This window comes from Gigantopelta aegis, chromosome 3 (assembly GCF_016097555.1).
Source record: "Gigantopelta aegis isolate Gae_Host chromosome 3, Gae_host_genome, whole genome shotgun sequence".
Taxonomy (NCBI): domain Eukaryota; kingdom Metazoa; phylum Mollusca; class Gastropoda; order Neomphalida; family Peltospiridae; genus Gigantopelta; species Gigantopelta aegis.
In genome coordinates this window covers 20,086,770-20,100,077 of record NC_054701.1, presented here as the reverse complement: position 1 = coordinate 20,100,077, position 13,308 = coordinate 20,086,770, and the positions used below count along the sequence as shown (strand labels likewise).

General features: G+C 39.9%; 1 protein-coding gene across 1 annotated transcript; it reads right to left on the bottom strand.

The window, feature by feature from the left end:
• Nucleotides 1–647: 647 nt before the first annotated feature.
• LOC121367665 (carboxypeptidase M-like) lies at nt 648–11,655 on the bottom strand. Its single transcript, XM_041491972.1, has 9 exons — nt 11,502–11,655; nt 9,006–9,189; nt 8,708–8,805; nt 7,602–7,774; nt 6,538–6,722; nt 5,597–5,764; nt 4,801–4,953; nt 1,914–2,059; nt 648–1,396 (listed from the first exon to the last, which is right to left on the bottom strand). The coding sequence occupies exons 2-9, from the start codon at nt 9,169–9,171 to the stop codon at nt 1,202–1,204; spliced, it is 1,284 nt and encodes a 427-aa protein (XP_041347906.1). The 5' UTR covers nt 9,172–9,189; nt 11,502–11,655; the 3' UTR covers nt 648–1,201.
• Between the last annotated feature and the right edge of the window lie 1,653 nt (nt 11,656–13,308).

Sequence of the window (13,308 nt, the reverse complement as noted above, 5' to 3'; positions counted from 1 at the left end):
TTGTTTATTGTATAACATTATTGTTAAAAAAGAAAGAAAACGGGTCATTATGCAACTGTGATACGTCTCATTTCCTGAAGGGCTAGTGTCAGTAACAGTAACAACTGTTGTAGCTTCTGTAATTAGAATTAAACATGAATGTCTTCACATTATATAAACGCATACGGTGATTACATTTAGAATATTTCTATATGCTAGTTTGTGTGGTCTCTGACGAGTATATTACTGACGTTGATCACTATCTGTTTGGTCAATACCCGTATGTTAAAATGAAACAAAAGCAACAAAAACAAAACAAAAACAAAAAACAACCCCCCGCCCCCCAAATAAAACAACAACAACAAAAACCCAACAAACAAACAAACAAAAACATGCTTTGGGCACATGGTTTGTAGCATAGTAGTACTAGTGTTACTAGAATGCTGGCTACCATACTTAAAGGCGCAGACCCTAGTTTTAACCCGTAAAAATGAACACTAAGTTTAGTTAAATTTACAAACCTGTAACTCATTTGGATAAAGTTACTATAGAGTGAAAGAAGAGTCTGTGACGTTAAAACCGGAAAATATCGAATCAGAAAACCGCTACTTCTCAGACGCACGTGCGTTTTTAAAAAAACTATTAGAAACACCAGGATGACCAGAAACACTTCGGTTGTACGGAAATGGATAATCTAAAGAATAAAATGTAAGTACTGTTTGATTTCAGTGATTATAAACGCTCTAATAGTGAGAAATATGCTGTAGTGTTTAAAAACTAGGGTCTGTCCTTTTAAGTCATTTAATGTGGAGTTTGTTTTGAGCAAGTTTAAATTTGTCAAATCAGCCTGCAGAGTAACAGTCCTCCTGCAGACAGATGGCGAAGAACGGGCCTTCCTGTGAAGTGGCAATCCTCCTACAGAAAGTAGGAAGAGTCATCCTGTCATCATTTATCAATGTAAATAAAAAATATATAACACTGTAACTTCCATCCATCCAACCGTTCGTCCGTCCTATTCATTGGCTAATCAACCATAGAAAAATTCCAAATTGTCCTTCATGGCGACCATTTTTAAAAGATGAAATTCAAATGTTTGTGAAATCTTTTAACAAGTTTCTCAATTATTATATTAGGCTCTTGATTAATATGCTATACATTTAGAATATTTGTCTGGACTCCATATACCAGGCATAGTATTGTGGCGTGCGTCTTCCAAACAATGTTATTGTTCATGTACTGACAGAAATGCCAGCAGAAAGACGACCCAGAAGAGGATTAGTGATGAGACAGGCTCACTTCCGGTGCTCTTGACATAAGTGACCTGTCCGATTTCACGCAGGGTGACGTCCATTCGAGTTACCGTCCCTGACACAACAGAAAATGACTTGTAGACCGAATAGTAACCAGGGAGAGAGACCTGCAAATAGAATAGCATGACATTTAAAGGAGAGAGAGAGAGAGAGAGAGAGAGAGAGAGAGAGAGAGAGAGAGAGAGAGAGAGAGAGAGAGAGAGAGAGAGAGAGAGAGAGAGAGAGAGAGAGGGAGAGAGAGAGGGTGGGGGAGACAGGGGTAGACGGAGAGACAGAGACACACCAGAGAGAGAGAGAGAGAGAGAGAGAGAGAGAGAGAGAGAGAGAGAGAGAGAGAGAGAGAGAGAGAGAGAGAGAGAGAGAGAGAGAGACAGACAGACAGACAGACAGACACACAGACAGACAGGCATACAGGCAGAAGACACACAGAGAGAGACAGGCACAGAGAGACATGCAGAAAGAGACATACATAGACAGAGAGAGAGACAGAGAAAGAGACATAGCTGCAGAGACAGAGAGACACTCAGAGACAGAGATACACAGAGACAGAGAGAGACTCAGAGACAGAGAGACAGACAGACAGACAGACAGACAGAGACAGAGAGACGTATAGTTTTTTTTTACCTGTAAGACATATTTTCCAGGAAGAAGGAGTTTCCAGTACTCCCCATACTCCGTGGTCTTCACTGGGAACTGTTCACGGCCTTTCACAGCGACTGTGGCTCCAACCAGAGTGTTTCGGTTTTCATCAAACACAAGACCTTTGACCCCTGTAAGCAAATTAAGACTATAATAAGACATTTTCAGAGCCATACCCCCCCGAACACCCCCCCACCCCCCCCCCCCCCCCAAAAAAAAACAACAACAAAAAACACACCAAAAAAACAAAAACAAAAACAACAAACAAACAAACAAAACAAAACAAAAACAAAAACAAAAACAACAAAACAACAACAACAAAAACCCCAAGAAAACCCCCAACAAAATCAAAAACGAAAACAAACAAACAAAAGTAGGAGACTGTATTACACTAACATTTCTCACTATTGCTAACAACTTGGTGATTTGCGCCAACTGTGTACGAACAAACGAGTTCCATTTCACCGGCAATATTAGTGCCCAATGTTGGGTGTTCTCCGAGACCAAAAAGGGCACCTTCAAACTTATGGGGATGGAAGTGGCGCAAGTAAACATGTTATACGGTATCTGAATTTGTGGCGATTAACATAGATCGTGGATTAATAAACTTACATGTAAATCAAGGTTTGAGCAATCTAATTAAAATTAGCTCACTATTACATGTGGATCTAACAGCAGCCAGTTGGAGCTCATGTCCACCAATCAAAACCTTACTTGCAGAATCATGCCAGTGATTTGAAAATAATTTGAAAACATTCCGAATTATCCTGAGGCATGTTTCATGTGAATTACGAATGCCTTATTTAGACCAGTAGAACTAATTTTAATCAGATTGCTAACAACACTGCGTAGTCTCCAGTGTCCAGGTAACATTTCGTCTGTAAATAATAATTTAAATATTGATTGGGAGCATACAAATTCTAAAAATATCGGGCGAGTCTATTTTAGTGGTCGCAGTACAGCGAACCATACCAATGCGTACGGGATGGGTTATCAGTCTTCAATTTTACATTACAAATTATTTATTTATTAAAAAAACTACAAACTAAATCGGTCTTCAGTTTTACATTACAAATTATTTATTTTATTAAAAAAAACCCATGTTTTAAGGCATTCGTAATTCACACGAAACATGTCGTATACCCTCAGGATAATTCGGAATGTTTTCAAATTATTTTTAATTCACTGGCATGATTCTGCAAGTAAGGTTTTGATTGGTGGACATGAGCTCCAACTGGCTGCTGTTAGGTCCACATGTAGTAGTGGAGCTAATTTTAATTAGATTGAGGTTTGAGTGATTGTCAAGCGGCCTATTAACGGGAAATGATTTCATTTCAGAATGATGGGAAAACATAGTGAAAAGAAAAGCTTTTATGTCAGCTAATTTTCATCGAAAATCTCTCTCGATTTTGCCCGAATTTGAGAATTAGCTTCAGCATAGAGGGGGCAATTATGATTATCAGATCTTCTCGTAAACCGGGCTATTGTTTGTTTTTACCAGTGTCCTGTGTCAAAATTGTCAAGACTTCACCAAAACTAAATCAAAACAATTTCGATAAAATATTCTAAGGTTCGTTCTTAAACAATTGGGTTTCTGGATTTAATTTTTTTTGCCTGCTATTCTTCTAAATGAAAAGCGGCCTCGGTGGCGTCGTGGCAGGCCATCGGTCTACAGGCTGGTAGGTACTGGGTTCGGATCCCAGTCGAGGCATGGATTTTTAATCCAGATACCGACTCCAAACCCTGAGTGAGTGCTCCGCAAGGCTCAATGGGTAGGTGTAAACCACTTGCACCGACCAGTGATCCATAACTGGTTCAACAAAGGCCATGGTTTGTGCTATCCTGCCTGTGGGAAGCGCAAATAAAAGATCCCTTGTTGCCAATCGGAAGAGTAGCTCATGTAGTGGCGACAGTAGGTTTCCTCTCAAAATCTGTGTGGTCCTTAACCATATGTCTGACGCCATATAACCGTAAATAAAATGTGTTGACTGCGTCGTTAAATAAAACACTTCTTTCTTTCTAAATGAAAATAAAAAGGCAGTATTTGTGGCAGTATCTAGTGAGACAAGGGAGATAACTCGTGAACATTCGTTTGCTAAGCAGAGTTCTATCTACGTTACTGTGATCGATACTGGCCGTGCCAGACCGACATTTTAAAGTTCCGACTAAGTTCTAATACTATTTCAACAAAATAAAAGGGACGTACCTAGTGGGGAAGGGGGTAGGGTAGGAAAGGAGGTATTTGGCGTTGCGAGGATTTCATATTGTGGGGCCAATCACATTGGGGTGGGGTGGGGTGTGGGCACCCACACTGTCTATGAGTCGTGTTATTAGGCATCAGGCTAATATAAAATGGGGGTGAAAACAGGTATGATTGGGGAAGGGAGCAACACCAGTGAAGGGGGGCATTTTCCTCTAGAATAATATGAAAAATGAGTTCGTTTTTAATGTAAATGTGCCAAGCTGGACATTGTTTGTTTGTTTTGTTTAACGACACCACTAGAGCACATTGATTTATTAATCATCGGCTATTGGGTGTCAAACATTTGGAAACTTTAACATATAGTCTCAGAGAGGAAACCCGCTATATTTTTCCATTAGTAGCAAGGAATCTTTTTATATACACCATCCTACAGACAGGATAGCACATAGCACGGCCTTTGATATACCAGTCGTGGTGCACTGGCTGGAAAGAGAAATAGACAAATGGGCCCACCAATAGGGATCGATCCCAAACCGACCGCGCATCAAGCGCGCGCTTTACCACTGGGCTACGTCCCACTCCTCCCACTCAAAAGATATCTCGGCAGAATTTTAACGCAAAAACTAAACGTGGGCGTTGCTATGAGTCCGAGCTACGTATACTACTTACCCATGTGCACTTGCATTAAGTAAGAAATTAAGGAGTTTTTGTTCCTCTCCCAGTATCCCGGTAGTTCGTCTGAAGTGGGATAGAAGCAACACGATATTTCAAGGGTTGTCTCCATGCAGCCGGCGTAGATGTAGTTGTAGTCCTGCATTCCACCTGTACGTGAAGCACAGCACACAGATATTAAATAAATAAATAAGTTTTCACATAACCAAGAAGGGTCATTTACATTTACTTCAATAATCATAGTGTATAAACTAAAGGCTCATACAGACTGGGCAATAGTTTCAATAACAGCGTCTAGACTGGATGCGTGCGATGTGTGGGTCTGAAAAACGCCAGCCGCAATGAAATAAGACATACAGACAGACAGACAGACAGATAATAGGAGCGAGAAAGACGAGGGATCTTGTATACGCACGGTCATAATCAGGACAATATCAATATCACTGCCTTTGATGTATCAGCAATGGGACACGGGTTGGAACTGGAAAAAACCCCGAGTCCAGGCGCGTTCTACCACTGGGCTATTTCTCCTTCCATCCAGTGCATCACGACTGGTATATCAAAGGCTGTGGGATGGAGCAGAGAGAGAGAGAGAGAGAGAGAGAGAGAGAGAGAGAGAGAGAGAGAGAGAGAGAGAGAGAGAGAGAGAGAGATTAAATATAAAAAGGTATAAATTTGTGTGATGTGTTTGTATAAGAATATTATTAATTACATTTTCGAGCAATATTTACCACCATAAGACAGCATTTGATATGTCTCAGTCTTTCTAATTATAATAAAACAAACGCATTACCTGTAACTGGATACCAGAGGGCGCCGTTAGTTATCCCATCTTTAAATGGGCCCGAATCATTGCAACTGTTACCCAAGCGCATTGTGGGATGGTTTTTGGAATATGTCAGACTCAGGTGGCGAAACACGTCGTCGTCGGGAGAGCTGGCGTAGGCGCTTACACCTGACGCTAAAAACAAGAATTAATTAGAAATTATCTGTTTATATGTGCTCAATTGAACTGAAACATATTTTATTGTTTTTTGTTAAAAAATAAAATGTTTCAATTCAATTCATACACGTAAAATAACTAGATGTCCTGAAATGCAATTTCCTGCATTGTACAAGTACAATTCATCTCTTTTGCTACCAAGAATATTTTTGTATTCAGATTTATTGAGAGGTGGGGGGTGGGACCCCCTGATCCGCCGTGCCTGAGCCTGTGTTGATTTGTTTGTGTAAGATAGATTCCCTAACAAAAGCAAACAAGTAGCTCTGTCGATATCGTATGTTTTACAGAATATATTCTGACATAGAAATTGTATTGAAAGCCTGAAAGAAAGAAATTGTTTAATTAACGACGCACCTCAACACATTGTATTTACGGTTATATGGGGTCAGACATATGGTTAAGAACCACACAGATATTGAGAGAGGAAACCCGCTATCGCCACTTCATGGGCTACTCTTTTCGATTAGCAGCAAGGGTTATTTTATATGCACCATCCCACATACAGGGTAGTACATACCACGGCCTTTTATATACCAGTCGTAGTGCACTGGCTGGGACGAGAAATAGCCCAATGGGCCAACCGACGGGGATCGACCCCACAACGACCGCGCATCGAGCGAGAGCTTTACCACTGGGCTACGTCCCGCCCCCAATTTGTATTGAACTACATGGAGTAATGGCGGTGGTGTTCAACCTTTATAAATGTGAAAGTACACAGGTAAGAGTAATACCATTTGGGTAGTTGTCAAACGGGTAGGTGGCGACCAGGGCTGACCCTTGGAAGTTGATGGACAACACAAACTGTTCCTCCTTCATCCAGTTCATAATAGCTCGGGTTTCAGGCTGAATTGGAACTTTGTTTTCCACCCAGTAATCCGGAAAATTTCTGTTCAGATCATACGATACTCCATTGTTCCTGTTCAGTGGAATAATAAAAACAAATTGAACGAGTACACTATATATATATTTGTAATTTCGACCCACTGTGTATCAGAAGTTCCACCACTAAAGAAAAGACCTACGGGAAGGGATGCAATGTTTTCAAGGTTGGGGGTGCAACTTAAACAGGGACTTTTGGGTATAGACACGTTAATGAAGTTTTAAAAAAAGCAAGACAAAGGGACACCTGCAGTATTACATACGTCAATCTTCCCCAGAATCAGCGGGCCGAAGAAGATACATGTATTATACTCTTTCCCCACTAAAATGGAAATCATTGTATCCATGTGTTAAAGGCTGGAGGTTTTGATTCTTCGAACGAATGAATACTTTTAACGACGCACGCAACACATTTTAATTACGTTAATTTGGCGTCGGACATACGGCTAATGGCCACAGACATTAGCAGCAAACGATCTTTTATATGCAGCATCCCACAGACAGAACACTACATACCATGGCCTTTATCACACCAGTAGTGACTGGAAGGAGAAATAGTCCAAAGGACAAGGATCGATCCTAGATCGACCGCGTAACAGGGGAACTCTTTACCACTAGGATACGTCCCACCCCCTGCTGTACTTCGAAGTTCCCAAGTAAGTGTGCTTTATTTTAACGACGCGCAACACATTTAAATATACGATTATTTGTAGTTTGAAGTTCCGAAATAGATTTGCGCAGAAACCGAACTATTAACGCATTCAAAATCGTATCAGCCCAAGGAATATTTTAACAAACTCTGGGACTGTTATCTCAGTAAAAAAGTTTATCTCACAAAATAATATCTCTGCACAAAACGGAGACCAAATGATGTTGTGACGCGGTCGAGACTGATCTCTGCTGTGTCGATGCTCACCTGCCAGTTTTTGATGTACAGTTTCCGTAAGAAGCGTCTGCGAATCCATCCGGGTTCATCGTTGGCATGATGTGAACCGTGGTGGTCTTGAGGAAGTTGGTCAAGGTCGTGTTTCCACCATAGCTTTTGACTAAGTTGTCAATGAGATGAAGGAGCATTTCTCTACCCACCGCCTGGAATGGAGAAATACGTAACGACGTGTCATGTTACGTGTCTGTGGCATGTGTGTATGTCATATGTGTATGTGTGTATGCTATGTGCATATCTTGTGTGCATGTTATGTGTATGTATGTATGTATGTATGTATGTATGTATGTGTGTGTGTGTATGTATGTATGTATGTATGTATGTCATGTATGTATGTTATGTGTGTGTATGTATGTATGTTTGTGTATGTATATATGTATGTATGCATGTATGTATGTGTATGTATGTATGTATGCCATGTGTATGTCATGTGTGTATGCCATGAGTATGTTATGTGTGTATAACATAGTTATACACCTCACTTCCAGTCGAGTTGATTATTATAGCACTATAGCATGGAAGATTTGGTCAATAAATAGAAAATAGAAAACAATGCAACGAAAACAATGTGCAGACATGTGATGTCCAAACAGAGAGTCAAAACTATGAAAACTATACATCCCCAGTTGAAAGTCGAATTGATAAACATAAACTGATACATTAAATAGCAAAGATAAAGTTTGACACGATTCACTCCTTTGAGAGCAAAAAGAAACAGCGCTAACAATTATTACAATTAATCCTCGACAGCCAAGACCAGCCGAGACAGGCGCGCTTTGCCTGATTGACCTGAGTGACATTTCATTTCATTTCAAGTTAGGTCATTGAACGTGGTTTGCCAAGAGTAGCTCTTTCATTTCAACATGTCATAGTTTGTACAGCAATTCGTACGGCACCGTCGCTTCGATTCAAGAGATCGAATGTTTAAAAAGAAATTGAAGGTTGAGTTATCGAAGTCTTTTGGTTTATTTGTGGTTTTGATAGCCTGCACTGAAGCCATGGTATTGGTTAATTTGTTACCTGTTAATTATTCTAGACAAAAAAGTAAACAAAAGTCTTATCTAGTCTCTAATACGAACCTCATTCCCATGCATGTTTGCCACATACTTGACGTTAGGATTCAAAGTCACGTGCTTATTCGCGCCTTCACCAATCACAATCACCCAGAGGTCAGCGTCTAAAATACAGGGATGGGTATCATGGCATCATAATATATGTGTATTATACACAGCAATGTCATCAAGGTTTTGAAATGAATGAAATTATATCTGGTTGTCGATTAGAAAAGAACAGAAACCAATGAGTTTATTAAAGTAGTTTTATCTGTAATGTTTGTAAAACAGACCAAATGCAATGGAAGAACGCCAGCTTACAAACCTTTAACAGACTTTCCAATGCTATGCATGCGAGTAATATCTGGGTATTGTTGAGATATGTTTTTGAGGAATTGTTCCAGTTCGGTGTGATTGTGATAGTTGAAGTCCAACGGTGCCACCATCCTAGAAAGCTCCAGCAAGACCAAACATCCTAGTAGAATTATCATGGCCTGAAGATGCAGTTGCTAAAAATAGATCAGATGTATTATGCGAAATTAATATGGTTCTGAACACTGCAATCTCAAAAACAGTTTAGTATTATAATATTTAGAATAACCTATAGAGTGCATTGGGTTCTTTACTCGTGCTCTCTTCGCAAGCCAAGGTACCATTCCGTGTAGCATTCTGCATTTCGTACCTTGGCATAGTTAACCGTAAACCGAACCTGGTCTTGGCCTATTTTCATTGGTTGCCTGTGAGAACACGTGGGCTAATCGTTTAGCTTGTTACATATTTCTGTGCTACTGTGAACAAATATGGTAGTTTTTAGTGGAAATGTGCAGTGTTGGCCATGATATTTTGTATAAAAACAAAAAAACACACACAAAAACAACAACAACACGAAGATCTATATTTATGGAGACATTGACCGTATTTATTCAGTTTTTAGAGGTTTTGGATTGTATTTTAAACCGTGCACAAATATCATTGTAGATGGAGGAAGCCATATTTCGTATACAAAATATATCCAAACCAAAACGTACCCAAGTAAAATATACCCATGTTTGGTCAAAACGTACCCACATTTTGGTCAAAACGTACTCATGCCAAATCGTACCCACCAAAACCATGTTTATAAAGTTTGTATTAATGTAAAATTATTCAAAACGTATAGATACGCGTGGGCGGAGAAAACCTCTGATGGGGGTAAAGGGGAATATTAGGGGCAACTCGGTGGTGGGTGGTGTCGCCAATGTGGGCACCCTAAGGTTTTTCCGGGGGAGGGGTCAGAAACTGGAGGGTGAGGTTTGTTCAGAAGTAGACACTTCTGCAGACGGTGTACACCAATCATCAACTCTAAACCAGTGAGTATTGGGCCTTTATATCATCGGTGCCTATACAGGTTAATTTGTGGTGGGTAGAGCTCGGAGTAGATACCGGGGAAGAAGTTATTTTCCTAGAGGATAAAATATGGGAAAAGTTGAAAGTTGAACTCAAGACCATTCGGTCAATATGGCGGGTGGAGATTTGTTGACCCGTTCCGAGTGACGTTGGGTGGAAGGGACTTTAGAGCCAGGTGTGTGTAGCGCCCAACAAGGGGGATATTTTGTTTTAATGATATTCTGTTAGAATAGGCTTATGCTTAAAAAACCTAAACATTTAAACTGTTTTATAGGAACGAAGAGTTCCTTGATAGTGTAATAAATGTAGAATTAGTGGACTTGGGATGGAAATGGGACCGGGTATATAGCTCGTATGTGCATTTTTGTAATTTTTATACAAACACACACACAAAAACCCCACTCCATTATTTATCTATTTTCTTAAAACTCTGGGTACAATATTCACCAAATCATCTTTAAAATATTATATCCATGTCCTATGACCCCCAAAACACTGCACTTGACACAGAAAACACATTCCTAGCTGGTATAGCCACTGAGTTACGAATGTTTGTTTCTGGAACATATGACATCTTGAAAAATGGCCGCCATTTTTGTTTCGCATACATTTTTGACGCTGTCATTAAGTGGTTTCGTATTCACCCACCCACCTACCCACCCCCCGCATTGATCATTTTAGTCATGATGACAAATGCTAGCCTTTTGTAACCACCTATTCAAAAACTAATCCTGTTTTATGGCCCTGTTTGCAAGACTTGGTTTACACGGTTCATTATGTTACGGTTTTTGATCTAGGTCACTTTATACATTCAGCATTCACTACAGAAAAGGTGAGACGCTTTCAATGGACACGTACCCACTGTTACATTTTCACTGCAGCTATGGTTTTATTTGAATGATTTAGTAGTTGCTAGAGGAGTCACTACGCTAAAACAAAAGACATTATTCGAGATTAAACTACTGTCACAACGAATCAGCGTCTAGTATACAATTGTTCATCCAGCATTATTTTCTTCCTTATTTTCACAGAAATTTTCCATTATACTTTATGTATTTATATTTACATGAATGGGCTAAAACGAACATCTGTTGCAACATTCGTTATTGTCTCGTAAACACGAATGAGTAATCAAACGCGCATACCTACACACGCACAAAACACACACACACACACACACACACACACACACACACACACACACACACACACACACACGTATACACGTATACCAGGGTTTCTGCCAAAGGATACAAAAGGTAAAATTGTATACCCTAAAATCGTGGAAATTAATAGAAAGAAAGAAATGTTTTATTTAACGACACACTCAACACATTTTATTTACTCTTATATTCGGGTGTTTTTAAGGTACGAACCATCAAATTAGTTCCCAACAGAAAGCCTGTATACGTGTATATTTAAAGAAAATATTTACCTGTGCGTATATCCACTGTTTGCGCGCTGGGCACGGGTTTGTAATATTCAGCGAGAACCGGGTATTAAAGAGCTTTACAAACCGTGTAGAAAGAGTTCTTTCAATGGCATGACGACACTGGTGTCACGTGATACAGTGAAACCCGGGATGAGTTGAGCCAGACCGAGCAGGAAAACGTCAGAAGGACTGGTTTATGCGCTTCACGGTAAACAAAAAGGCCACGTCGAGAACCAATTCAAATAGTTTGCGAACGTTAGCGAAACGTTTGCTGCCTGAACTTGGAGAACGTCTTACAACAGCCGTCTCTGTCAAGCAGTTTTAAAACAACATGTTTAACGACACCACTAGAGCACATTGATTAATTATTCATCGGCTATTGGATGTCAAATATTTGGTAATTTTCTGTTAAACAGTGACCTGTGCATAGAAACCGCCCGCCATGCCAGTTTCTGGTATCATCTCATGTAGCATAAATAGGATATTACACCAGTGGGCGTTAAATACCATTTATCGTATGTACAGCGACCTGTAAAAGTTGAAGTCTGTGTTTTTTAACGACACCACTACAGCACATTTACTATTAATCATCGGCTATTAAGATGAAAACCATTTAATCGTTTTGACTTGTAGTTTTCAGAGAAAGTCCGCTTTACATTTTTCCATAGGCAGTAAGGGATCTTTTATATGCACGACCCTACAGAGCAAACAGTTTCTGGTCAACTTCTACGTCGCAGATAATTCATTTCAGTCGTGCTTATTTCATTGGGTGGTATGACTTTGTCGTCCGAGACATCACTTTAAAACAACCAATCACAGATCTTTAATTTAATGTAAGGACATCCAAAATGACGTCATTCGAGTTTGACGTCATTTCCATTTAGTAATGGAAAGAAATGTTTTATTTAACGACGCGCTCAACACATTTTATTTACGGTTATATGGTGTCAGACATATGGTTAAAGACCACACAGATTTTGAGAGGAAACCCGCTGTCGCCACTACATGGGCTACTCTACCGATTAGCAGCAAGGGATCTTTTATTTGCGCTTCCCACAGGCAGGATAGCACAAACCATGGCCTTTGTTGAACCAGTTATGGATCACTGGTCGGTGCAAATGGATTACACCTACCCACTGAGCCTTGTGGAGCACTCACTCAGGGTTTGGAGTCGGTATCTGGATTAAAAATCCCATGCCTCGACTGGGATCCGAACCCAGTACCTACCAGCCTGTAGACCGATGGCTTACCACGACGCCACCGAGGCCGGTGTATTTAGTAATGGCGGACTGGAATTAAAGTTGCGTGTACAGTTTACAAAATCACGTTGTATTAAGCTTGAGATTATATGATAAAGAGATTATTACCCTCGTGTATTGTATGTTAGAAATATTAGAACGATCTGTAAAACAACCTGTGCACAGATCTAATTTATGCCACTTTCTCTCATCTCATGTGAAAAATATCACATTACACATTTGACTGTTACTATTCCGCTATTATTTGTAAAGTTAATTATTTGTGTTGTTTGTCAGAAAGAAGAAATAAATCAAATCTTTTATCTTTCGACGAACTGAACTCTTTAATTTACGGTTATATGTGGTTGGATGGTTTACAGCTGAACGAGCTAAGTGCTAAGAGGTTTATTTTGAAAGAAGTCGATTATGTTGCATTCATAATACAGGTGGCTAAAGGGACGGGAACTAATGTGTTTTGAACGCTCCCTCGACTGTTTGGTGTTTGAACATACATTATGGCTAACTACGGTCCTGGTGATGAGGATGAGAACCAGCTGCAGCTACTCTTTCAG

What these genes read in the sequence shown, in the direction of transcription:
- LOC121367665 (XM_041491972.1), bottom strand. Translation starts at nt 9,171, where the DNA reads ATGATAATTCTACTAGGATGTTTGGTCTTGCTGGAGCTTTCTAGGATG. An exon ending in CAAACATGCATGGGAATGAG is followed by an intron (nt 7,775 to 8,707) that starts GTTCGTATTAGA and finishes TCTCCATTCCAG; the next exon opens with GCGGTGGGTAGAGAAATGCT. An exon ending in CTTAATGCAAGTGCACATGG is followed by an intron (nt 2,060 to 4,800) that starts GTAAGTAGTATA and finishes ATTTGCTTACAG; the next exon opens with GGGTCAAAGGTCTTGTGTTT.